Consider the following 27450-nt stretch of genomic DNA (forward strand, 5'->3'; position numbering starts at 1 on the left):
AAATGTATTTTGACGTGCACCAAAAAAGCATTGTTATAGTTGTGTTACTTGAGGCAATCTAACATTCTTTCCTTTCAATTCTTGTATTCATATACAAGTGTCAAAACAAAAGTACTGCATCATCTGCATACCTCAAAATTCTCTTTCTTGTCATGCTGAAAAATACAGTTTCATTACAGTGACAGATAAGAGGTCTACTGAGAAGGAAAATACTACCAAAATACAGCCTTCAGTGGAAAGAAACTAATAGTGATATTCTTGGGTTGGGTTTTAAAATGCAGTTTTCTGTATGAATTAATGTATTTGCTAGGATTGGACCAAAAATAAGAATTACTAAATAAAATATAATTCTAACAGTTGAGGTGTATTTTCATTAAGATGTATATCCAGCTCATAATTTTTGGACTTTTTTTTCCTTGTTTAAAATTTTGAAAGCAGTTTTAGTTGTTTTTCAATTCTTTTACCTTTATGCCAATGCAGTTACCCTGGACTTCTGGTAGTGCCTCAGTCTGTTCAAGACAGCAGTCTGCAGAGAGTTGCTCGCTGTTACCGTCACAATCGCCTACCAGTTGTCTGTTGGAAGAATACCAGAAACGGTACTCTCCTACTTAGATCTGGAGGCTTTCATGGAAAAGGTGTTGTTGGCCTCTTCAAATCCCAAAATACACATACTACAGGTGAGTTGCTGCAGCTAGGATTTCTAAGTAATTTTGTGAAATACTTATTTTGTGGAAGGAAGCAGTGACATGATTGAATCAGAAGCCTTGGGATATGAATGCTTATATAGTCTTTTATATTGCTTGTCATGCTTCCAGCAGTATATTAGGCAGTAGATAATCTGTTTTACAGTAACTATCTGTCAGACATGAGCTTCTGAAGTTACCGTTTCTTTAAAATGTGAAGAAAATGGAAACTTTCCTCAGGACGTGACTACCCTCCATCTTTAATTCAAATATCTGCTCAGTTCAGTAACAGACTTTCATGTAAGTCAAGCTGGTGGTCTCCTGAGTCTCTTTCCTAAAACACGCACAATACTCTTCACAAAATAAAAGTTCAAGTGGTAAGGACATTATGCTTGCATTTAGACCTTTTTTTTTTCATTTTGTTAACTAGATTATTAAGACATAAATTGACTTTTTGCAGCATTACTTGAAGGACTAAGAGACCCAGAGATTGTTCAGGTGGATTTCAGGATGTGTGAACCTTTCTTCGGAGCTGAAGAGAATGTTTTTCTTCAAGCTTTGTCAGACAGAAACAGTGTGTTCCTGCATATACATTCTCTAATCACTTCCTAATTGTGCTTCCAGTTCAAGATGCTAATTTCATCAGGGCTATTTAGATAATAATTTTACCAGGGCTATCATGAAATTTCTTTTGCCATCTCCAACTAATTAGGTTATTAGTCTCCAGCATCGAATGTGATAGGGTCATCTCTGGGGAAAACTACTTAAAAGTTACTACTGTAGTTTGTCAAAATATGCTTAATTAGTTCTTTGACTCTTTTATCTCTCATTCCAAATCTTGACTCTTATGGTAAAGATACCAAACCCTGATTTAAGCAGCTATTACATTTTTGTCCTATAGCAAGTCTGGAGATGGCTGCAATGAACTAGAATTCAAAAAATTTTCTTTGCCACTTGAAAAAAAATCTTGACTCATCAAGACTTTTTGTCATGATATGGCCCAGGACCAGAATGGATTGTTGAACCTTCAATAAACAAACTGAAGTATTTTCAGTGCTTTTCTGTACATAAGCTTTGTGGTTTTATTATTGTATGTATTTGCAAATATACTGACATTTTAATGTACTCTGTTCTTCTTGTGACTCTAGCTCCTGCTTCTTTAGAATCTTCAAGCAGTATAGAACAGGAAAAATACCTACAAGCCTTACTGAATGTGATATCCGTCCACTGCAAAATGAATGGTAGTAATACTCTCACTGTTAGACCAACAATTGCTCTGTCTCCAGGTAAAATTTTGTTCATTGAGTGCTTTTCCCAATGTCTTAGAGAAGTACAAGACTTGAGATTGTGTCTGTCTTGTCTTACTCAGTTGATGGTAACTGGCCTACTATAGCCAAACAGTACCTTTTCTTGTAAAATAACACCATTCCCAAAGTGTGCATGCTTTGCTTCATGTATTGTAAAATACTGCTTAGCTTTATCTAACTTCTCCATACTGTTGCCAGTATATGCATCTGTCTTAAAAAAATAAATCTGAAATACAAAATGGGCAAGAATTATCTGTATTGTGTGAAAAAGGGGATTTTATCAATTACGTAAAGTGCTAGTCTGAGTAAGTCTGTAGTTTTTTTTTTTAATCTATTCTTTTTTCTGGCTGACTTTAGGCACTGAAAGAAGGGCTTCAAGAATGTCCACTGTGTTTAAGCAGGTAGTGCCAGGACATTTGGATGTAAATCTGTCCAATAGCTTTGCTCGAGGAGGTTAGTAAGACTAGCTCAAAGTCTGTTATTTGAAATAAAAAATGGTAACATGATGTTAGTAATAATAAAAGTAATTACACTGCTTATTGATTCCTTACTCTGTGGAACAACAGAAGAGAAATTACAGATTAGCCTTAGTCTCTGGGATTTCTGTTTAAGTCCTTTACTTGACATTGAAATAAAGCATGTTTCATGTTGGAAATTAGTGGAAAATTAAGCACTCAGTTAGGAATTACATTTCTAAATACTTTGTGATTCATGCATATTTAAAAGTTATCCAAAATGTATAGCCTGAAAATTTGTTAGGACTGAAAGCATTTCAGAATTTCCAGTCACAGATTGTTCCAGCATTTGACTGAAGATTAGCTCATGCTTCATAAAATTGCATATAATAATTTTACTTCAAGTAAAGGAGGGAGTCATGTGGCTAGGCATCATAAGTAAGGGAATACAGTGCATTCTTCAGGAACAGTTGTTCTTAGTTACAGGAGTTCGTCAGTGTCATTTCCACAAAAAGCTTTCATTCTGTGAAGTGGGTTCCAAACACTTTTGTTCTTCTAGGCTGAGGAAATGATTATGATATTTATTTTTTTATACATAATACATGCATAACATTAGTGCATCAAATTCCTTAAATATATACTTGTTAGAATAGGGATGAATCTCTTTCTGAAAGGGAACACTTTATACATTATTTATTACCTTTCAGTCCTGAAGACTTCCCTTACAATTATTTCTCAGCATCTAAAAGTTTCTTTTCTTTCTTTTTTATACATCAGCTAAAATTAATTACACCAACTTTGACCTGCTGAGGTCCATTCCAACCTACTTTATTATGTAATAAAAACCCGTCACTTCATATGGGGAAGAATGTTGATTAAAAATTTCCAAAAGAGATGGACAGGATTAGAGGAATGAAAGAAGGAAGAAGGCAGGAGGGAGGGAGGAAGGAAAGAAGAAAGGGAAATACTCAGGGCTATATAGAGAAGTTAGATGAGAATCAGAGCAGAGGGGAAGAGAGAACAGGCAGCTAAATGGTGATCACCAAAAGCCAGAAAATTCTGCCTTTTCATTATTCATTCTATATGTATATTTCATATCTAGAAGTTTTATTTATGTTTTCTACTCACTGTCATGTTATTTAGTAGACAGAGATGAAAAAAGTTAAGTGATCTTAATTAGGTAAAATGGATAGGGACTTAAAAGAACAGGGATTAATAGTGTCTGGAATTGTACATAAATTGGTGGCTGTGCCCAGTCTGACTTCATACCAAAACAGTGAAAATCCTGGGTAGCTGACAGAAGACATTCAGTTGACTCCGTTCCCTCATGCTGGGACAAAAGTGCCAACAGCGAAGTGGTGCTGAGGAGCAGTGAAGGTGTTCCAGATGAGTGAGGAAAAGCTTGGTGGTTGACTATATGGAAGTTTTCTTTTGAAGATAAAAGGATTACTGAAATAACTGCTGCTGGTTTTGGAGATAAGTTTGTGGAAGGTGTGATAGGATGAGTTTGTTGCTACTTAGTGAAGAGAAAAAGGAGTCTCAAGGTAGTCTTAGATCACAGATGTGTTTTGTTGGACATGGAAATTTCTTGGCTAAATTTCAGCAGTAATCGGGAAGAGGGCAGTGAAGTTATCTTGTGTCTTGATGCCACACCTGCTCTATATATCTGAAAGGTGTAATTACAGGCCAGTATCTGCAGTCTGTTCACAGTTCAGCAGGATACATGAGGGCTTTGCTGAAACATAAGAATGTTTGACAAGCACAGTGGGAGCCCTAGTGAAGGTGAGAAGTTGACAGGGTAAAAGAGAATAGAGAAAGGGAATATCTCCCTGTAGAGAAGTAAATACTATAGTTTTTAGATTAGCCAAGACAATTCTTTTAGAAGAAATTCTAAAACACAAAGTAATCTGTAAAACTGTTGTTCTCAAATTGATTAATGTGATTTATTACTACAAAGGTTTTTACTACTTTTTCACAGCTACTTCTATTCCGTGTATGAAGCAGTGTTACACAAAAAAAAAAAAAAAGACAGTGGGATTAGCTAGTTATTTTGTGAAAGCAAGCAGCCATGCATTATGCATTGAACTGAACCAAATACAATAGCAGTATTTTTGTGGTTTTGATTCTGGATTCTATCTTTCCTTGTTTTCATTTTCACACATACCAGAGCTCAAAAGTCAGGTTCAGCTATGATGCACCAATTGAAAATGACATTTTCTGGGTTTTGTGCCAGGCAATGCATTTTAATACACCTCCTTAAAAAAATAAGTTAAAAGATATGTGCCAGTGCTTGAGTAGTATTTATCATTTTATAAAGTGATCATTGTTCTCAATACTCATCAATTGTTCTGAATATTTGTATCTGTGTCAGTTGTGGTTTATTACTTCATCTGGAACATTGTAGCAAAGTATTTGCCTAAAGCCCAGTTAATTTTTTTCTGATTCTGAAATACTTCACCAAGTACTTCTGTTTCATAATATATTTTCATTCCTGGACTTTTTTTATTTTGGCAGTGCCTTGGTTGATAACTTTCATGAGAATTGTAAGGTCGCTCAAAAGGCATACCTTTTCTTCTTGTATTACTTTGTAAGTCTAGTGTAGTTCTACAGAACAGCACTTCTTACCTGGCATTGTTAATGTAAGTTAGTAGAAAAAGAATTTTCTCAGTATGCTTTTCTGCTGTTGGAAAAATACTAGGATATTTATAATTAATACAAATTCAACTCAACCATTTATTTTAAAAGCAGGAGACATTAACATTTTGAATATGTTTTAATAGAATATTTGTGTTAAAAGAGGTTGCTTGTGCTGATGTGGCTTTTGAGCCAAAAATATACCCTCTGATAAGCATATAAGGCTCTCCTAGTGAAAAGGAGATTTTCTTTTTTTCCAAGGGGGGAAAGAAATCTCTTTGTGTGACAGATATAACATCTTTCCTAAATTGGATATTTCTACACAGTCCTTTAAAAGTGTTTGTATATGTATAGAACTAAATTCTTGCCCACTGATTTTGAGGTCTGCATCAAATTATGTATTTTAAATAGGCTAAACCAGGGTTTTTAAACTATATTTTTAATTAGGCTAACTTTGATTTGCACAGATACTTTCAGTAAAGTACTCAGCAGAATGATTTGTTACCTTTTTTTTTTTTGGTAGTGTAATTATGATAGCTGTTATACTTGTTTGAAACTAATGCAATGACAATGAAAATTACTCCTTTTTGATAAATTGGTTCTTCGTTCCCATTTTATATTGGTTTTCTGGCTTAATCAATGTTTTGTCTTGTGATGACTGAGATGTGTGCTGTCTGATAAATCATGTATTATGAAGAAATTCGATATATACTAGATCTTTGGAAATTAATAAGTAACCCTTCTCTTTTCTCCTGCAATGTGTCTCGCTGCAATGTGCATTCCATTCCTCCTCCTTCTGTCTTAACTGTTATCTACCAGTGCTTGCGTACAGAGATAAATGTTTCACTCATTCAAATTCCAAATCAGCAACTAAGGGAAGAGCCCATCAAGGTACTGTATTCTGTGTCCTGAAAGCACGTTCTTTTCTACCATCTCCATAACTGCTACAGTATCTTAATCCATGCTAAAGTGGTCCTGATAGAAAGTCTTGATTCTGCATTATCAAAATTTTGGGGTTCAGTGTTGTGATTTGGTTTGGAGTTCTTTGATCGCTGAATGTATGATGCAGTGACGCTGATTAGTCATGCACTTCACCATATTTCTTTTTATTAATTTTATGATCTAATGCAGAGTGGTATGTAGAAAATTTCCTCTGAAAATTTTAAACGGGCAAATATAGAAGAAATATAATGATGGTTTTTAGTCACTGTTATCCATCACTGACAAACATGTTCATCCATACATATTTCTAACCTGTTTTGTTCCTATTGATGTACTACAGGCATTAGTGATTGCCTGTGTTTGTAAAATGTTAGAACGTGACACTGTGTATTTTTGTGTAGATCATCTTTGAAGACAGTGGAAGTAGTATTGTTTTCATTCCAAAAGACCAAGAAGTTATTTCTCTTACTAAATGTTTGCTGTGATTTCTGCTTGCTAAAGTCTTCATTTCATCTATAGTAGTAGAGATGTATACTAAACATACTACTTAACTATGTGAGGTATTTTACAAAATTGGCTATCTTTGCAGTTGTAATTATTTAGAACTGTTACCAATTCATAAGTTCATAGCCAACCATTATGAGTTACTCTTTATTTGCTGATATCTAAGACTAACAGGCAGTGAGACAAGCTAAACTGTACAGAAAAGTCCCTGTTGAGGATTACTGTACAGATTTTTCTTTAATAGAAACATAATTCTGCTTCTAAAAACTGGAATAAAATTATTTTACTGGTTGAGCTGTGTCAGTTGAACTTTATGGTTATCTGCAGCTTTTTTTCGTCTATTCAGCTTTTTTTTTTCTTCTGTGCAAGTAATATTAACTATGCTTTTTTGGGGTTTTTCCTGAAGGGGCTGGAAGGGGGTGTTGGTACTGTAGTATCTAAATTTCTTCTGTTATGAGATATTTCTGGTGCCTCTTGTGGATGTCTTGCTTCACAGATTTATGGACAAGAGTCTCTTTTGATAATCTGATTTACAGCATACTGGGTTAGACAATTTCACACTGCCATTTGAATGCTAAATTTAGTATACTTTAAGGGATTTGATTTTCAGGTAGTGCTATTTATATTCTAAAACCAAATACCTTTCACATATCTCACACTGGACATACAAAAACAGTCTCAAAAGAAACAGAAATATTTACTACTTGCCCTTTTTTCCTGCTAGTGCTAAACAGGCCCTGGCAATCTGGTTTATTACTACTTTATCTTGTATTGAAGTCACAGGACTTAAGTGTGATCAGATCAGAGCACATCTGTGTGCTGTAGCAATTTCCTCCTCTGGAAATAACAATATTGCTGCATCAGCAAGGCACAAGAGGCAAACCAAATATGCTCTTGAGTGACAGAGGTTGTTAGGCAGGTACAATGTCATTCAAGTATATTGCTGTGCTACCTTTCAGATACAAGTCTGTGGTTCCACATCACACTGCCCTGTGTCAAGCTCATGTTGTTGCTAGCTCTGGGATTTCTGTACCATGCCCTGTTGCCAGAGTAATGGTGATCTTACTATCAGATTAAAACTATAAGACTATGATCTTCTAGGCATCTTTCTCTCTGATAACACAACTGTACCATAGTCACATCTGCTAGAATATAGTCATGAAACAGGATTAAAAAAAAAAGAGTTTCCTTAAATACATTTTCATTTATAATTGTCCATTACATATGGAGAACTAAAAATGTGACATTCTGCATTTTAATCATGGCATTTCAAGCTTAAATATGGAATACTTCAATACTTTATCCTGAAGTGTAATGTTTGAATTGATCATCCCGATATACATTTTCATTGTAATACAATATAGTTTATACGTTTACATTTTTGTAGGGCTAAAGGAACACAAAAATGCCAGGACAGGGAATTTTAAGTTACCCTGTTTCTGATTCTGAAATAATTAATTACATTATATTCTTACTAGTTAGACTTACAAAATAATGTCTTTAACAAGGAAATACATCAGATCTTTGTCCCTGTTTCTGAAAAGCACAAATGCTAGCAATTTCATTTCCATACACTTCAGTTATATTAATTACTTGGAAGTTGTGATTCATTTTGTCATTGTATTACTGATATCTTAGCAACCATTTTCTCTACAGTAGAAACTGCTGTGGAGAGTTTAATTAGTATCTTAGGTCAAATGACAGTGCAGTAGGATGCTTTTGACAGTCATTTCTGTTAAATGTATTTCCAATATGTGCTGTTTAATTACATCCTAAGGGATGCAAGTGGCAGGTTTAAGCAGGCTACTTTGCAAATTATCTCTTAGTATCTGACTTGATAGTTATGATCTCCAGCACCTCACACAAAGAAGTTGTTAAAATATTTTTCATCTTTGTGAAGGCGTGTGGGCGAGTCTTCGTTCAAGCAACCGATTCATCAACACTCAGACTCCATTCATTGATGTTGGTGCAAGACTTGCAGGGAAAGATAACAGCACTTCCTACAGCAGCAGCTCTTTTCTGCAAAGTCAGCTGTTGAGGCGGCAAGCAGCCCTCTATGTATTTGGAGAAAAATCTCAATTACGGGTAATGGCAATTTTTTTTTTTTGAGGTTAACATAGTTTCTGTTTGGCTTGAGTTTAATAACTGTTTTTACAAAGCAGTAAATAATATTCTAGATAAGGCCAATCTATGCAGAAGGTGTAAATGCTTATGAGAATTATTCGCATATGCAGAACAATTAATGCTGTATTAGTCAATATTACTTTTGGGAGTTACTTTTTTCCTGCTTTATTGAACTGCTTTATAGACTTTATCCTGCAATACTAGTACATCATCCATATAGTTATTTTAATTTTTATTTAGTAACTTGCTTTAAAAATCCTAAAGGAAGCACACTAAGTTATGCATAAAGAACTCAATAGATTGATCACTCAACTTCGGGGTTTTTTACTACTATGGTTATTATTTTTGTTGTTGTTATTAGCAAAAATATGACTGCTGTGTGGTACATTTTGCTGTTACAAGTAGTAGATGAGTACTTTATTATGCTACATTTTGCAAATGTTGTAAGGATTTTTATTATCTTGGGCAGTGTTCAACCAAACAGATTTTATAAGGAGCTGAAATATTTAGCAATAAAGCAAACAAGACTTTGAGATTTAGTAACACTGTCAGTGAAAAATATGCCTCCCTTTTAAATTGCATCTGCTGTTGTCCTTTTCCTACAGGGATTCAAACTTGATTTTGCTTTGAATTGTGAATTTGTTCCTGTTGAATTCAGTGACATCCGACAGACAAAGGCAAGCTTTAAAAAGCTGATGAGAGCTTGTGTTCCCAGCACAATTCCTACAGATTCTGAGGCAACATTCCTTAAAGCACTTGGGGAGTCAGAGTGGTTCCCACAGGTAATTTATATGACAGGTACTTCTAATAATCTATATGCAGTACTGTTCACACAAAATAAATTTCCTGCTCTTCTAATAGAGAACTATTGTTTTCTAACCACCTGTTCTTCTCTGTTCATTGTAATTGTTCTGCATGCTATCAATTCTCCCATTATGTAGGCATGATGATTTTAATGCAATCATAACATTTACAAATTTGGGAGGTACTTTTTATAACATAATGTATAGTTTATAACGTAGAACATCTACACAAGCAGAGGTGACCTGTATAAATTTATGGGGTTTATTATTTTACATATTTTGAAAATCAGGGAAAAAAAGGTATATAATAATAAATGAGCCTTTTGATTTTAAAACTGATATTCTACTTTTTGTATGTGTTCCCACCCTGAATTTCCATGTGCACAAGTATTTAACAAACAAGCTAGCATCTGTTGTCTGTTACGGGAAGTGAAAAAGTATTTGTGAAGGAAAGAGGACTCTGTGTGTGTACGTGTGTGTTCATCTATTCTCTCTCAACTTTCTTTGCTTCTCTGTCCCATATTCCCTTATACAGAGATTAACCAACAAAGGCAAGACTGGAACTCACTTTATAAGGTTGAAAATAACCATGTAGGAAAGTCAGCTCTCTGTAAATCTAAACCCATTTTAACTGGAGTGAATGTTTTCTTAGCAGTGGCATGTTATGTTTGGGACCCTCTGTTTTCTGTGATTATGATGCATTTGAGAATAGACTCTCAGGCTGATTTCTTAAGGAGGAAATAGTTGTAACAGTAATTATGCATCAGAAAATGTACTGGTTGAAAAACTACAAAGAGTGGCTTCACTTCTTCCCTAAGAGATGCTCTTCAGGAAGGGGAGAAGTGGGAAGAGCATGGAGAGCTGAGTCCTTTATCATGAGAACATTTTTCAAACACAGAGTAGCTGGCAAGTTGATAAGTGTAGATAAATTAATTGAATGTCACTTTAGTGAAATAAACATGTCCATATAACAGAAAAAGAGGAGATTATAACATGAGAGTTACTCTCCTTCAGCATATCTGAGAGGAAAAGTAATTGTGTATCACTCCTTGCTCAGAATTAGATCATAATGTCACACACTAGCTATGTGACATGTAAACCATACTTCTGTCGCTTAAGTCATGTTGTATGTGACTTCTGTGATACAAGTTAATTTTTGACTGATTTTTACACATTTTCTTCTATTCCTGTGAAAGAACGTAGATCTTGGAAATTGTTTTTATTGTATTAAGTTTTTTCTCTCCTGGGCAATAGAAGTTATACAGTGTTGTTTTAAACACTATACAGGCTGAATATTTTTTTATAAGGATGTGAATGTATAAGAAGTCATCTGGATTGCTGCCCTGTCTTCTGAATACAAATGACAAAAATACTGTTTTGCAAAACCCATCCTTTCTTCCACTCTACTGCCTAAGAAAGTACAGAGTAATAAGCAAACAGCTTGGTCTTAAAAGTGGTGCTTTTTCAATCTTTTCCTACTAAAAATTGCAGGAAAAATAGTTTCTTTTATTTTGTAAGTAATGGCTATGTGAATGTTCAGGGGAGTTAAGTACTTGTTTCCCATCACAATTTCCATGGTAATATTTATAGGCAGTGGGGGTTAAGAGGAAAAATATCAGACTGCCCTAAACAAGGATGAATTTCCTAGGATTTAACTGTTGTTTGGTTGATCTTTTTTCCTCTTATTTTCCTTGGTTATTTTTTGTTCTCCTTAAGTCACTTTCCTGTACTTTCTGAACTTGCTTTTCTTTCCATAAATGATCTTGGATTATTCTTGCCATCTTTTTTTTTCCTTTTTAATTTGTTTTCCCATACTGCTTTCTCCCTTCTTTCTTAGGCTTTCCCTTTCCTACTGGTACTGTTGGTTGAATTCTGTTCAGTGCTCTGCAAAGTGCAGTTTCATTTTACTGTAAAAAATGAAATTGCTTACAGATTGTCTGTTGTGTTGTTTACCAAGAATGCTATCATAGTATGACCAAAATAGAAACATCAGATAGATTTTCCTTTTAATAATAGTAGTGTGAAGTCTCACAGTAAGATAACATTGTTCAAAATCACTTTTAATCTACTTCCACCTATCATGTTTGAATCAATCTCATTCAAGTTAATAACGTTCCCACATGCTCAAGGAATTTTAGTATTAGAAATATTATCATGTAAATCTCTTACATGGGTTCTTCCACCAAAGTATTTAGTGACTTAATGAAACCTTAACATTTCACAGGAATTTATTTTAGTGTTAAACCCAGGATGGAATTTCTCTACAATAAATCTGTCAACTATGTTGTTCCCATTTTCCTTTTTATGACAGCTATTTTATTGCAGTATTCACTGGTTTTAATAGTTTAAGTTCCTATCTTCAAATCTTTGCTTAGTTTTATTGTAGTTCAGATGAAAATCTTGAGACTGTTACATGTTAGAACTTTGTAATCTTTTGCATCAGTGCACTTCTCTGTGCTGCATGTTTATTTCTATATACATTTTAGTATTAAAATGTTCTATTTATTACATCTAAAAAAAACTTATTCTTGAGTATGTTATTTACTTGTAATGCTTTATAGCTTCACAGGATAATGCAGTTAGGTGTGATCATCTCTGAGCTCCTGGAAAATGGTTCTTCTGTTATGGTTTGTTTGGAAGATGGCTGGGATATTACTGCACAAGTAAGCTGCTAGTAAAACCTTGAAATAGCTACATATTTTAACAAAAATATCAAGCAGAATTTTTAAATTAATAAATTTATGTTGTGGTAGCAGAGAAACTATAACACATTTTTGTTGTGAAAGAGTTCTTTAGCATAAACTTGTTCCCAGAGGTCCTGGTGGGCTTACAGTTCTAAGATTTAGATATAAAATCTGCATTAGAATCATAGAATTATAGAGTGGTAGGGGTTGGAAGGAACCTCTGGAGATGGTCTAGACCAACACCCTGCTAAGGCAGGTACACCTAGTTCAGAATGCACAGGAATGCAGGTTTTGAATGTCTCCACAGAGGGAGACTCCATCACCTCTTTGGGCAGTCTGTTCCAGTGCTCTGTCACACTCAAAATAAAGAAATGTCTCCTTAAGTTCAAGTGAAACCTCCGCCTTCACATTCCTGACCTTCTTTGTTCATTAGCACAAGGTCAAGCAGTGTACTTCTTCTCATAAGGGTCCTCTAGCCCCTGACCATATTGAAGGGCGAAAGCTAAAAATTGCCACAACTGTTAATTTATCTTTTTAAGCGTAGTACACTTTAAACAACAGGAGGAAAGGAAAAGAATTCTTTCTCTTGGCATTCACTTTCCAAAAGTGAAGTTAGGAGACCACACACAGGGAGAAAACTGAATTTGTGCCAAAGTGACTGTAACACCTGCTCCAAGGACAGACCACCACAACAGATAACTATCTGAAACAAACTATAAATTCGTGAGTGAAGATCTGCTACCTCATTTAATGGATGGATTGTGGCCATGTAGTTGCTTCATCATTTAGAAGATAAACACAGATATCTATAATTCTAGTAAATAAAACCTTAATGTGTAGCCAGCATCCTAAGACCAGGTAAACAAACCTACAAAAGAATGTTAAGATAATTATTAGAATCATCATCAAATAATGAAGAATAGAGAAAGGGACATACATGGCTAGCAGTAAAAGAAGTCTCTGCTGCTTTTTGAAGTCTCCAGAAATGCTGTCTATAAAAACAGGTTGAATTTGGCATGACAACACTGCAGAAATTCTAAAGCCACTCTCAGGACTAATTTTTCAACACTTTCTTTGCTGAGCTTGATGATACTATTCCATAAATATTTATTATCCTTATTTATTAAGAAAAAACAGTTTTATTTCAACTGTTACCTAAATATGGTAAGCATTATGATTTTCAAAGTCTTTAAGTTGCTCATGTTGGAATTTTTACAGATATTTTAAAGTCTCATCTTAATTGAACGTTTGTCCTGTAAGATACTACTGGATGTATAAAATGATAAACATTATTAATGTATGTGATAAAATACTTAAGTTTATATGAAGGCCTTTGTTTTCTTGAGCTATAAACAAATTATGGAATATCTGTATTCATTAGCTGAAGTGTTCTCCTAACTTCTGTCATTTTTAACACAATATATCTTGTCTTGTGATCTAGGTAGTATCTCTGGTGCAGTTACTCAGTGATCCCTTCTACAGGACACTTGAAGGTTTCCGAATGCTGGTAGAAAAAGAATGGCTCTCTTTTGGTCATAAATTCAGTCAACGCAGTAATCTAAGTCTTAATTGTCAGGGTAGTGGATTTGCTCCTGTTTTCTTACAGTTCTTAGACTGTGTCCATCAGGTAAGTCAATCTCTCTCATTTCTATTTGCAAGAAGAATTCATAAATAACTGTGTAGGTGCCACTGTTTCATATGTTAAAGATACTGCGTTGAGAAAAAAATAATAACCTCCTTGTCTAGGTTTTATTGAAGTGAATGGATTTCACTTCCAGAAAACTTGGAATGGTTACCTAGAGGAGACTTTTCCACCTACACAGAACAGATGAGGAAGATTGGTTGATAGTTATGATCTTTTAAGGTCATTTATGCAGAGATTTCAAATAGAAGTTTTTTAAGCTGGCTTCAGTCTGTTTGTCTCCTCCTTTTGCTCTGAATTACTTGCTAGTGTAGACATAGCCCACATTCTGTTTCCGACCCTGGAAACACTTAGCTCCAGTTTTACTGTAATAAATCTCAGAAAGTTGGCACAAAGAAAAGCAAGGAAATTATCCATGCATACCTGAAGAGTATTTTTCTCTTGAGTCCAGAGATGATACTAACTTTGGAAACAAAATGGGTTATCTAGAGCAAAGACAAAAATTAAATTCAAGGATTTGGATTTATTGCCATAAAATAAAATGTGCCATGCATACTTCAGGGCAAAATTATTAATTTTTCTTCAGGTTATGTTTAATACAACTTGCAGTTCTAAGAACATGGAATAATAGATTTTAATCCTCCCTGCTTTAAAAGTTCGAACGAAATGTGAGATAAACACCTCTTACAAAAAACTGTCAGGTGTGATTTTGCCTCAAGCTGCAAGATGGCTCAAATGTTGTTACTAGACATGAATACATCAGGGAAATAGGGGAACGTTGACTTTAAGTCATCTCAGTAGCAGCTTTGATGCATGTCACTAGGTATCTTCTCTGTCTTCAAGAGGCAATATAAAGCATACAAGTTATTAACAGATACATTTTACAGAAAGACATGCATTTTCTGGGTTTTGGTTTTAAGCTATGTCCACATGCACTGGCATGTATCAGCAGAAAGATTATCTCCTTCAGGGTATCTGGAGCTATTCAGAGTACCTGATGATACTACCCTTCCAGGCAGTTAGCGAAGAGGTTCATGTGAAACTGTCTGCCTTTTCCAGTCAAAACGATGGAAAAAAATTGGTAGAAAAGACCATCTTGTTTTGCTGTGTGGATTTAGAAGCAGTTCAGCAGGTCAATCTGAAGGAGGCAGTAACTTATTATGAGGAAAGATAGGGTTGTCTAGGGGTTCTCTTTTCAGCCAGTGTTACCTTCAACCAAGAAGGGGCATGGGGACACAGCTTTACTGCATAATCAGTGTGATATACCTAATATAAACTTGTCTGTTAGGAGAAAAAAATCTTTAAATGATTTACAGTCCGAATTAGAATGCAACTGTGAGTAAGTTTTTTAGAAACAGACTTAAGATTAGTTTTCTAAGTCATGATGACATAGTACTGACTTACCAAATTCTAACAGCATGGCTGTAAACTCTAGGGGAATTATTTTTTAAGTCAGATTAACAGTTGAAGTTTCATAGGAATTTATTTTGAAAATAACTTTACTTAATGGAAATGGTCAAGTACAAATGCTAAGTTTCCTTAGTTTCTACACTTCTTGGTAGACAACTACAGAATCCAATTAGATTGCAACTTGACCCTGAAGTGTAATTTATTATGATCGTGTTTTGAAATTTGACCTTTCACTGGAAATAAACATTTGGCCTCTTCAAAATACTTTTAACCATTGTAGTCTCAACATACTCGGTGCAGTAAGAAGGTCACCTTAGAGCTGGTATCTGCATTAAATGGTGTGGGTTAAACATAAGATACAGAGAAAACAAATGAAGCAGTGATTCCTAAATGAGAACTGCATCATCCTGTAAAAAGTCATTGTTTATGCCAATATCTCCAGGTGTCAGCTGAATTATTAATGCAAAATCATTCTTTCACAATAGCAGCATCTGGCAGATACTTTTTCTGCTTCTAAGACTGAGTTTATAAAAATTATGTCAGTGCAGGAAGTTTATCTTATTTTTCTTCTGTATCTATTTGGTATTTTGTTAAATATAATTAAACCGGAATTATTTTCTAGAACTGACTTCTTTTAAGCTCAATAAGGAGCTCTGTTACAGCACCCTGTATGAGAGGAGGTGAGTGTGGTACTCCCATGGTAGATGTATTCAGTTATTCCAGTGTTTGCAAAAGTAGTCTCTCTGTGGCTGCTAGCACAGGAAATTTTGGAGTACTATATTTCTTATTTAAACTAAATATTGATATATAATGGGATTACAAAACTAAAATGTATTGGAGAACTAAGGAAGGCTGATAGAAGTGTAAAGACCATTAAATACCTTTAGGAGATAAATAAAGAATTTTAAAATGCTGAGTTACTCTAATATTAGAGTTGGTCTGGTTTTAAATATTCATATATTATGGAGATTAAGCGTGTTAAAAGATAATGCAATTCTAAATTTCAAAGCTAACATGGCCCTGTAGACTCTCTTTCTAGGTGGCATGTACTGAAATTGTAAAGTATAAAACGTTGCTTCTAACTTACATGTAAATTTGCAGTAGATCAGTGAATCAAGCAATGAATTAACTGAAATGGCACCAAAAAGTTATCAGGGAGAAACCAAGTATATTTAACTGCAGTCTAAGTGATTATGTTGCATCTAGTAATAAAAATCTCTCTTTAATTGTTTGAATTTGGCAGTTATTTTCTCCTATGTTGGAGTTCTGTTTTATCAGAGGCATTTCTCCCTGATGACTGAGCTGTATTTTAAATTTTGCAGACTGCACTGCAGAACAAATCATCAGTAATAGCAGTCACTTCTCCCAGCCGTGGCATCTTTTCCATTTTAGCAGGATAAACAGTACATTATTTTAATTAGCTTTAAAATACTTTAGACAAAATGTAGAAGGATTTGTGTGTAGAGACAAGAGAGTTGCCTATGGATTTATTTGTTGTCAGCATTCACAGGTGAATTATTTTATTGTCATATTTCATATTGTTATTTCTTACATATCTATTTGTGTTACACTTTAATGTCCTCTTTTTTCCCCCCTTCCTTGTAGATTCATAACCAATACCCAACAGAGTTTGAGTTCAATCAGTATTATCTTAAGTTTCTGGCTTTTCATCACATATCAAATAGATTTAAAACATTTCTTCTGGATTCTGACTATGAAAGACTAGAACATGGTATGTGTGATATTGGTTTATTGCATATTGGTTTTGTAATTGTCAATATTTTTCTCATCAATAGTCAACCTACAAAAATTTGCCTAGATGGTCCAGTAATTACATAGATGATGCAATGAATTCAATTTCAGGACTATTAAGCAAAGTGGAGGTGATGAACATGCAGAATTTTCTGAACAAAGGATTGCTGAGCCATGCCACTGGCAGGGTGAAGAGAAAGTAGAAGAAATCAGTGCTGTGCTTCAGAGATTTTATTCATGTGGTTCAGTTTCCCCTACTAAATACCTGATTTTAACAGAAACAAAGTCCTTGGGCATCCTTTAGGGAGTGCATGAGCTTTCAGGAAAAGAAAGCCTTTCCATCTATTATCCTTCACTTTTCTCTTGCATTCTTTTCCGTATCTTTCCTTTTATATTTCCTTTTTACTCGGTTGTGTGTGACTTAGTGGCCTTAACTACCCTCAGGACCTCTTAAGTCTTCCCAGCCACAGTTGAGGTAGTTGTTGGAACTTGTTCATTAACCAAGACACATGCTCTGAATTTCACAGCTTTGTGGGGTGTTTCTCATGGCATAGGGTCAATCTGAATGCTTGTATTAAAAACTGTAGTTACTGTGGAACAGACTAAACTTGAGCAACTATCTCCAGGGCCACAAAGATGATTGGTGGCTGGAGCACCACCCTTGTTAGGACAGGCTGAGAGAGCTGGAGTTGTTGAGCATGGAAAAGAAAATGCTCTGGGGAGGCTTTACAGTGGCCTTTTCAGTAGTTAAAGGGGGCCTACAGGAAATATGGGGTGTAGAAATAGAATGAGAGTTAACAGTTTCAACATGGTTTTACAATTCGATGGGGCAGTGTTGTTATTTAGGTGGTTTCCTTTCAGATACCATTCAATACAATATAAAATCCTGCTTCCAGTAGTCTTCAGATAAAATATATGTACTTCCAAAGTAATTTCAGATAGTATGGCTAATTATTTGCACTTGCTTAATTTGTTTTCCCTGAAATGAGTTAGTAAGTAATTTCAGGTGCAACTGGTCCAGTAGATTGGAAGGGCCGATAACCTGAGGTAGTGGGGGCAGAATCAGTAAACAGGGCTTGGCAGTCTGCTGAGTCAGCATAGCTGCAGGCAGAAGGGGGACATTCAATAATACACTCAGGTTTATAAATATGCTATGGAATAATTGCAGTTGCAAAGCACAGAAGTTATTTCATCAAATGCAATCTCTAGTTGCAATGGCATTTGATAGTAGATCTTACTGTAAGTTTAGTCTGTGAAATTCCTTTTGGCTATGCTTTAGTGCTCGTTGTGCATTACAAAAAGCTATCCTTTTGCTGCTGTTGTTTTCCCTAGGGACGTTGTTTGATGATAAAGGAGATAAACATGCCAAAAAAGGGATTTGTATTTGGGAGTGCATTGAAAAGATGCACAAAAGGAGCCCCATTTTCTTCAATTACCTTTATGCCCCTGCTGAAACAGAGGTATGATTATTTCAAACAAATACAACAAAACAACAAACAGGTGGTTTGCTCTTCTGAGTGATTCCTTGATACATTTTGGTATCTTAATTGTTTTTAACTGAATGAAGTATTTGACAGATAAAGTTGACCTGCATTGGTTGATTTGAGCAGTCTCTCGCAGGCTTACGTTGTCACATTACATTGTCATACATCTTAGTTATCGGCCAGATTCTGGCCTCTATTTATGCAACCTACTGAGGTAAATGAGGATCTTCAGTTGTTTTTTTGAAACAAAGCAATACATACTGCAAACTACAGTTATGGGGAAATGAGTTTAGAGTCATAAATAGGATACATTTCCTCATGATCTGAATCACATCTATCTCACTGTCTCATATGATAGTGCATAACCACTAGATTGGACTGTCTTTTGAGTAATTATATAAAATACACAACACAACACACTCACCAGTATAGAATTCTGCAATAGCTGGGGAAGAAGCAGTAAAAATATTCTTGCTGTAGTTCTGGATAGAAGGCTGTTTTAAGATGTTCCTGCCACCCACTGCCCCTACATCTCTTAATTCCTGTGCTCTCTCCCTGCATTCACCTGAAGACAGTAATTCTCTTTGAGTAAGATGCACACAAACTTGAAAGTCTTAACCTTATTTTGTAAAAGGAAAAGAAAAACCAACAACAACAACAAAGTAATCTGGTTTAAACCACTCTGAAAGATTACAGTCTCTGTCTCTCTACTTTATATAGCTGTGTTTTTTTTCCAAGTCATTTGTCCACCTATGTTATACAGCCTGTCTCCTTTTATCCCCACAGTAAAGAATCTTGGAATTTATGCTGAGGAAAATTGAGGGGTGATTGTTATCGAGTGCCTTTTGTATCTTTACCAGGAGGTACAAAGACTGCGGGGATATCATACTACATAGGCTGAATTAGAGTTCTTGGTAGGCATCTGATTTTAGTAGATGGAAGGATAAAAATGAGCAGTATACTCTCAAAGATAGTATTAGCTTTAGGTGTTGATCTGACTGAGCCAAGATCTTGCTATGGAAATTTTCATACTGCAGTACCATTCACCCAGGACAATGTGCTGTTCAATTTAGCATAATTTAGAAGCTACAGATACTGCATTATAAATCTGAAACTCAAAATGCATTCTGTTGTTATAATCAAACTTTGTTTTGAACAGGCATTGAAACCAAATATAAATATGTCCTGCCTCAAAAAGTGGGATTATTATGTAGAAGAGATTTTGGCTACAGGTCCTTCCTATGACTGGACCATGGTAACTGCAAAATGCAGTGTTTCAGAGGAAACTGACCAAACAGATGGTTCGCTATCTCAGACTAAGAGGAAAATAGTATGGCCATGTTATGATGATGTTAAAAAAATACAACCTGATGCCATCAGTCGCCTTTTAAATGTAAGTATACGACTTACACAGAACACTAAATTCTCATATGTTCATGAAATTAATATTTACTTTTTAAGTTACTGCTTTGTAGATACACCGTTATGAAAAATAACATGCTAGATGTTAAAACAACCTTTAGTAAAAATGACAAAGACCCAGATTTACAGACAGGTCAAAAGCCAGGATCTGGCACTTGTTGATTTCAACAAGTGGGAGGCACTTAGACAAATACCAACTGAACATCCTGATCAAAATTTCTCTAAGAAACTTTTCATGATTGCTCTTAGTTGATATTCGTATTTACTGAGACTAAACTGGTAAATTTCAATCCTTTAGAATATTTGGGGATGCTTGATTTTGGCTTTTCCTTGTCTGGCTTCATGTAGGCTGCTTAGGTTTTGTTCTTTCACATTAAAAGATGAAAAGGGATCTCATTATTGTGATAATTGGTGTACTTATTTAGAGTGATTTAACATCTGTATTTTCTTAAATGTTTGCTGGTTGATTGTAAATAATTAACAGTCCTAATTTGAGCTATTGTTTAAAGCCACATATTTAGATACATATCATTATATATACTTTTTACATTTTCAAAACTAATTGCAGACTATTTTACATTAGAGCTGGGATTATGGAGCCTGATGTTGCTTGAGAAATTGCAACATGCTCTGTGTCCCCAGGCTCCTGTGAATGATGATTTTTAGCAAAGTCTTAAGGCAGGATGTTTATGAATGGATTTGTGTCCTTGAGGATAGACTTGCTTCCGGCACATTCCCCCAATTTTTTTTGGGTCCATTCCTTTGAATTGTAACTGATGAAACATAGAAATGATAGCTAACTTAACAAACAAAAACCCACCAAAAACAAAATGCACAAACAAACAAACAAACAAAATCCACTTGTAAAACTCCTCTTGACTCAAGGTAGCTACAACTTCTCAGAGCTTACGACTTCACAAGTGCACAGAAAGAGAAGTTTCTCAGCAGGGGTAATACCAGGGGTTCTTTAGCCAAAACCCAGAGTTTTTCTATCGGGTAACTAGAGGCTAGAATTGCATCACAAATATAGCAACAATATTCTTTCTGAGGTAGATGCCAAACTGTCCACATCCACAACTGTGAGAAACTGCTATATTATAACAGGAAAACTAGCCATATTATGTTCTGAAGATATGGTGGTCAAGTTTTATAAAGTTTAAATGTTACTTGTGAATTATATTATAGTAATAAAAGATAGCAATGGAGAAGGACGTGCGGAAAACTTTGAAGAGGTTGTATAAAGGTTACAAAAACACTTTTCTAAGTTTTAAAAGCCAAGTGAACTTTCTTTTAAAACAAGTTGTTAATTTAGGGTTATTGCTGATGTAGGAGAAAGACTTCTCTCTAATCATAAATCTATTGAGAATGTGTTGGTATCCAAAAAATATTTGAACTGCGACCATATTTAGTGATGCTAAATTACTAGGAAAGATTGATTCTCCCTTAGTTTATAATGATAAGCCTGAATTTGTTCTAAAGATATTTTTCAGTTTAAAATTCTTCAGGATGTAAAGGTGAAAGAGTTATTGAGCGTCCTAATTCAGAATTTTCCTTAATAGAATGTGGTGCTCTTGTATTTAGAGCAAAACATTTTAGCAATAAAATTTTTTAGCAGTAAATGTTCTAATGTGTGTTGGGTTCATAACAATCCACCTCTAATTAGATGTGTGTGATAGCTCTGTGGTTTCCATAAATCTTAAGGGTTATGAGTTTTAGAAGTTAACCAATCTGCAGATTTCATTTTAGTCCTAAATGAAGCCTTTTAAAGACTGCAGATGATAAATGCATTTCAAAATACAGATTTCTGTATAAAGCATGATTAACTTCTACCACTCCAGAGGGAGCCAACAAATATGAGCTTAGGTTGTCAAATCTTGATAGGTTTCTCATATAGATTTGCTCTTCAAATGATCCTTTGACATGAGTATATTGTGATACATACATGAGCCAACTTGTCTGAGTGGTCAAAGGGAAGTGCAAAGTCCTGTGTCTGGAGAGGAACACCCCATACACCAGTCTGTACTAAGCATGTCTAGCTGGAAAACAACTTTGCATTAAAAAGGCAACCATGAGCCGACAACTGCCCTTGCAACGACAACAGCTAGTGGTGTTCTGAGTTGGATTAGGAATGTTGCCTGTAGGTTGAGGGAGGTGATTCTTTCAGTTCAGCCCTGCTAAGGCCAAACCTAGTGTACCATGCTCAGTTCTGGGCTCCCTTGCACAAGTTAACTCCTGTCTGTACCGTTCAGATATTACAAAACAGATTACTTTGCAGATATGTCTTTTGAAAGGCACAATAAAGCTAATCGCTTGTAATTACTGTGTCAGGAAATGGATATTCATGTAATTGTTACAACCTTTTTTTTTTTGCTTTGTTTTGGGGTTTTGGTAATGCATATTGACTTCTACACCCATAAGTCTTAGCAGCAGGAGATGAAGCAGAAAGATAGATTTAAGAATTTTTTTCTTTCAAGGAAATGCAGCTATTCGTAGTTCATTTCATGCATGGACAGAAAAAAAAAATCTGATTTTTTCAGTAAAATTTAAAACTGAAGGGGCAAGAGTAAATCTTAGTGATTAATCACCATGTAAGTTTCTTACATGGGATTTATTAAAGGAGAATTTATTCCTAACTTTTCAAGTTATATATAGGAAATTGTTGAGAGCTTTTCATTTTAAGTTCTGGAACCACTACTCGTTGTGAAGCCAAAAACAAAGGAATGTGACCCAGTTGCTAAGTAACAAGTTTCAGTTGCTTCCAGATTCTGCAGAGAAGGATTCAGAAATCAAGATTAGGGCAGAAAGAAAATTATCAGATTAAAACCTGACTAATTTCTAGCACTGAAGAGCTTGTATCCTTTTGCAGCAATTTAGAAAGCCTTTTGTGTTTAAAAAAAAAAAAAAAAAATCGGTGGTAAATTGATTCAGTTGTCTTCCCCATCAGGAAGTGTTTCACACTCAGTTCTTCAGAAGAGGAAAAAATAATCTAGAGAAGCCTTTAGTCTGTCTTGTGTTTGTTATGCCTTGTTTCTGTGTCCACCTGTGAAGATACTCCAGACAAAACCACTCTGGTTTTATTTCTTGGCAGAAAGAGTGTCCCATAGGAATTAATAGATAGTGGAGCTTTCAGATATCTTCAATACTTAAAACTCCTGCTTCTAAAGCAAAATTTCTTAAATTTACCTTCAGCACAGAAGAGTTTGTAGAAATATTTTGTTGCTGTTATGCTGTCAAATACTGCCTTTTTTATTCCATTTCAGAGTTCAAAATTTAGTTCACGAGTTCATTTTCAGGTCAAAATGTTTTCTTACATAAAAAATATCAGCATTTTCTGTAAGTCTTTGAATAAATAACAATTTCTTGAAGAAACTGTCATTCTAAAAGACCAATAAGAGTTGGAGAATATTACAAAATCTGCTTTAATCATTTGGTATGGTAGAAGTAAATAAAGTCAGACTTACTGTCTCTACTTCAAAGATAAATGTTTAGTTGACTTTTATACAGCATGGTAATTCTGTCTTTGGCCATTTTTCTTCCATTTTAATTGGATTTCCAAAACTGAGTTTTTAATTGATTTCATTAAGAATCAAATTTTCATAATATAGTTGCTGAAAGTAAAAATATGGAAAGGAAGCATGGCAAGAAGTGTAGACAACAGATCAAAGTAAATGAGAAATGTGTCAATAAGTGTTCACAAGTAAAGAGAAACTAATGAAATTGCCTTTTTTCACTGAACTTTGCAGGCACTGTCATATTAACAGGAAATAACCCTAACTGGGGGTTATCAACGTAGGTCATATGCTCAAGTTCCACAACAAGAACATGTTGTTACAGTTTGACATGCAGATTGAATAAATCTTTCTGTTTCATTTCCTCCTTTTATTGCAGCTTTGTATCACATTTTATAAACCAGGGTAAATGTTAATATTGGCAGTGTATAATGCTGGTATCACAACACAGAATTTGTTCTTTGTAAATATTTTTAGAAAATACAGCCCATCCTTATCCTTGTCATGTTTCTATTCTAGCAGTTGGTGTTGAATTTTGTGTGTTCAGATCTTGCAGAGAATTGAAAGCATAATGGTTCCTCCAACCTCTCAGAGAAGAATGATGTGGCTGATGCTGTATTTGGTTGCCTTTGACTCCTAAATGTAGTTGGTTTCAGTTCATAGCTGGTTTGATAAAAGGGTCTTTTACTTAGCAACATGGTCTAAAGGTTTCCTGTGTAGAAATATTGACTAAATAATGGTTATATAAAAATGATTGCCAAAAAGTGATCAGTTAGAAATCTTTATCCTTAAGAAAAGCTTTGTTATTTGTTTCAGGAAATTGAAAGGTTGGAAAGCAAATTAAATCAGAGCCCAGAAAGGTGGCAGCTTTTGTGGGAAAGGGTCAAAATTAATCTAAAGGATGACACCAGACAAGACAATGTAAGTAGTGAAAGAGTTCATCCAATAGAAAATTCAGTTCCTGCTATATAGGCTACCAGGGGCACTGACAAAATGACTGTATTTCTTGGAGTAAAGCACTGCTTTTGAAAAAATGAATGTGTTGTTCTAACCCACTATGCTGGCTCTGCATTTCTGCATGTAGGAAAACATATTTATACTTGTGCTATATAATTGCTTTTCCAGAGTAGATTAAGGCATAGAGACAAAACGAGCATGAGTATTTTACTAATACACAAATATATGCCTTTATGTATTTAAAAGATTTTTAAGTACAAAAATCTCAGTTCCTGAAAGCAGCCAAAAGGACATCACAGAGTTTCAGAGATGAGTAAAACTATTTCCTGGTCTAAATGGAATTTCTGAATTGTAGATTCTAGTAAAGGTAGGAGGTGTTCATGCTGGTATTTCCAGTTCTTGACTGTGTAGAAAAAATAGATGACAATATACATATTTTTCTAAGTCAAAGGCTGCCTCTTTGCTGTCTACATGTACTAGAAAAAAATGTTAGATACTGCTTTTTGTGATCTTTCCCTATAAACCTGGCACAGTGAGTTACCAGCTCAAGACTGTACCCTAATGCTTCTCAAATTTACCAGCTTCCATGTAATTGTTAGTCAGCAGCACTATTTTATTTGTCCATTGCTCCCAGGAAAGCAATATGCTTTGTCTGTCAGAGTCATTAACATGCGTTTGTGATTAAGATCAAATTCAGAATCCCTCTTCCTCCAGGTTATTGAGATTCTACTAAAATGATTTCAATCTATAAAGTAGCTCTTGGAAATTGTACTCTTCTTTCCTTCCCTCTCTTGCCTCTCTTACTTCCTTGTGAAATCAGGGAAATTTATTGTATCCTAATGTCTTGACTAGTTCTATTTGCTTCCGAGAAAGAAAAGGAATCATTCAAGATTTTGTCACTAGAGGATGCAAGGCTTTTCTGAAATACTGATTTCTCACATCATGTGAACCCTTCTGTGTAAGAAATGTGCTAAATTGCCGTCCTTATGACTTCTTTTCTGAAGCTGCACTGACTTGTACTGTAAAGTTTTTTTTTTATTTTGTAAGTCACTACTTGCATGTTGTGCCACATATTATCAATATAATGTTCAGCCAGCCTCACAATGCATGACACATTGTGTTCCTTTTTTTTATTTTCATCTTTTTTAGCTCCAGAGACATCCTTCTGGTTCCTCAGGGATGATGTCAACTAATCTACATTCCTATCAAAAGAGGTCTTTGTTGGAAATACCTGACAGTGGGCAGGGTGAGGAACAGAGTACAAGCGTCTCTCCCTCTAATGGAGTAGATAGAAGAACAACTACACTATACAATCATTTCACATCAAAGAATGATGAAAACAGGTAAACTGAAGAATCTCTGACTATGTATGAACCTTGTATTAAATTGGTACAAGTCTCTGCCTTAGAAAAAGAAAAAAAGAAAACATTTTCATATGCACAAAATGCTTTGTGACTACTTTATTCCTTCTTTGTGGTTTTGATTATATCTAGTCCTGATTTATGGGCCCCTACACCTTCTAGCAGTATCTTTGTCTTCACATGTGCACAAGCATATTGTAGTTGCACGTTTAATGGATCCAAAGTACTGAAACAGTGTTTATTAGTGTATCATAGTTGCAATAACTAACCTATTGGTTTAAACTAATTTTGTTTTACTGTAGTAATAGAAGTGTTGGTAGTCGTTTGGGGCTTTTATTTATGGATAGTATTCACATTATGGAATCATCTATCATTGGTATTTTCTGTATCCTTCAGATCGTTTGAAGGTACGCTGTACAAAAGAGGAGCTTTACTAAAAGGTTGGAAACCTCGTTGGTTTGTGCTGGATGTGACAAAACACCAGGTAAAACCTTTTGGATAATGGATTTTTTTAATGACTATTTTGCTGCTTTTCATAGAATAGAATCATAGAATCAGTCAGGGTTGGAAGGGACTACAAGGATCATTAGTTCCAACCCCCCTGCAGGAACACCCCACGCTACATCAGGATGGCTAGAGCCTCATCCAGCCTACAGGGACGGGGCCTCAATCACTTCCCTGGGCAACCCATTCCAGGGTCTTTTGTATAGATTAGTTTTAGAAGTAATACTAATAATGTGATGTTTGTGTTACTTCATTATTGACCACGTATCTATTTTTATCAGAGGTATCTTGTAGCTGATACAGCATTTTGAATGGATGGAGGATTTTTTGTGTTTTTTTAAACAGTCTGTTGAGCACGTTATCACAAAAGTCTTCTTAGACTGGCAGTCATGAATTATTATTCAAGCCTTCTCATATATTTTGCATGCTTCATACCTCAGGATAAAAAAAGCCAAGTAGTGGCTGAAGATGTTTTCCGGGCATTGTGGTACACATGCAATGCAAGCATTTTTTTAAACTCTAGAATGTCATTAAGCAAGTAAGTGGTGAGCGTAATTTGCCCTTAAATTTGATCAGTTGCCAAAAGAACTACAAAACTGTTTCTGATATTGAGAGTGCAAATCTTAGGAGATACTTCCTAGAGTTCAGCTTAGGATGCTGAGAGCTAATACAGTAACTGATAGCAAGTTTGATTCAGACATTCATATTGAAAGTGTAGTAGTTGTGTATGCTCAGTGTGTCTTTTACAGCCTCTTTGCCATGAACAATTTTCTTTACCAAATGAAACAGCATTATATATGCTGGAAAATCATAATATGAATTGCAACTCTGTTTACCTCACTTGACTTTTTAGTATTTGTCTGCTAAGGAAAAGGAAAGAAATGATAAAAGGTTCATCTATATAGCATATTTGAGGATTTTTTTGTCTCTCGTTGTCTAGCTGAGATACTATGATTCTGGTGAGGATACAAGCTGCAAGGGACACATAGATCTTGCAGAAGTAGAAACTGTGATTCCTGCTTCTCCAACAATTGGAGCACCAAAACATGCAAGTGAAAAAGCATTTTTTGATGTAAGTATATTTGATCTTTACTTGATGTTTATATGCAGCTTTCTCTTTTGATGTGTTTAATCTACTTCTTTCAGTCCTGCTTGAAGGTGTGAGCTGGGAAGGAGCTGTCATGCCAACTCAAGACAAAAAGCTTTTACACAGCTAGCATCTGTCAACAGCAGAAGTTTAAAAAAATGTTGCATTTAGACCCAATTAGTACAT

The 27450-nt window shown here is 35.0% G+C and overlaps 1 protein-coding gene across 1 annotated transcript in view; it reads left to right on the forward strand.

Annotated features, from left to right (window-relative positions):
- The window catches only part of SBF2 (SET binding factor 2), a 196144-nt gene that overhangs the window by 167561 nt on the left and 1133 nt on the right, over positions 1–27450 (forward strand). Inside the window, exons 27-39 of the mRNA XM_054390637.1 lie at positions 481–677; positions 1832–1969; positions 8426–8610; positions 9255–9431; positions 12014–12115; positions 13578–13763; positions 16794–16920; positions 18273–18400; positions 19584–19817; positions 24172–24276; positions 25462–25655; positions 26070–26157; positions 27118–27249. Of these exons, the coding sequence (XP_054246612.1) occupies positions 481–677; positions 1832–1969; positions 8426–8610; positions 9255–9431; positions 12014–12115; positions 13578–13763; positions 16794–16920; positions 18273–18400; positions 19584–19817; positions 24172–24276; positions 25462–25655; positions 26070–26157; positions 27118–27249 (1993 nt within the window). The remainder of the gene's footprint in view (positions 1–480; positions 678–1831; positions 1970–8425; positions 8611–9254; positions 9432–12013; positions 12116–13577; positions 13764–16793; positions 16921–18272; positions 18401–19583; positions 19818–24171; positions 24277–25461; positions 25656–26069; positions 26158–27117; positions 27250–27450) is intronic.

The sequence above is a fragment of the Indicator indicator genome, chromosome 21 (genome assembly GCF_027791375.1).
Source record: "Indicator indicator isolate 239-I01 chromosome 21, UM_Iind_1.1, whole genome shotgun sequence".
NCBI classification, from domain to species: domain Eukaryota; kingdom Metazoa; phylum Chordata; class Aves; order Piciformes; family Indicatoridae; genus Indicator; species Indicator indicator.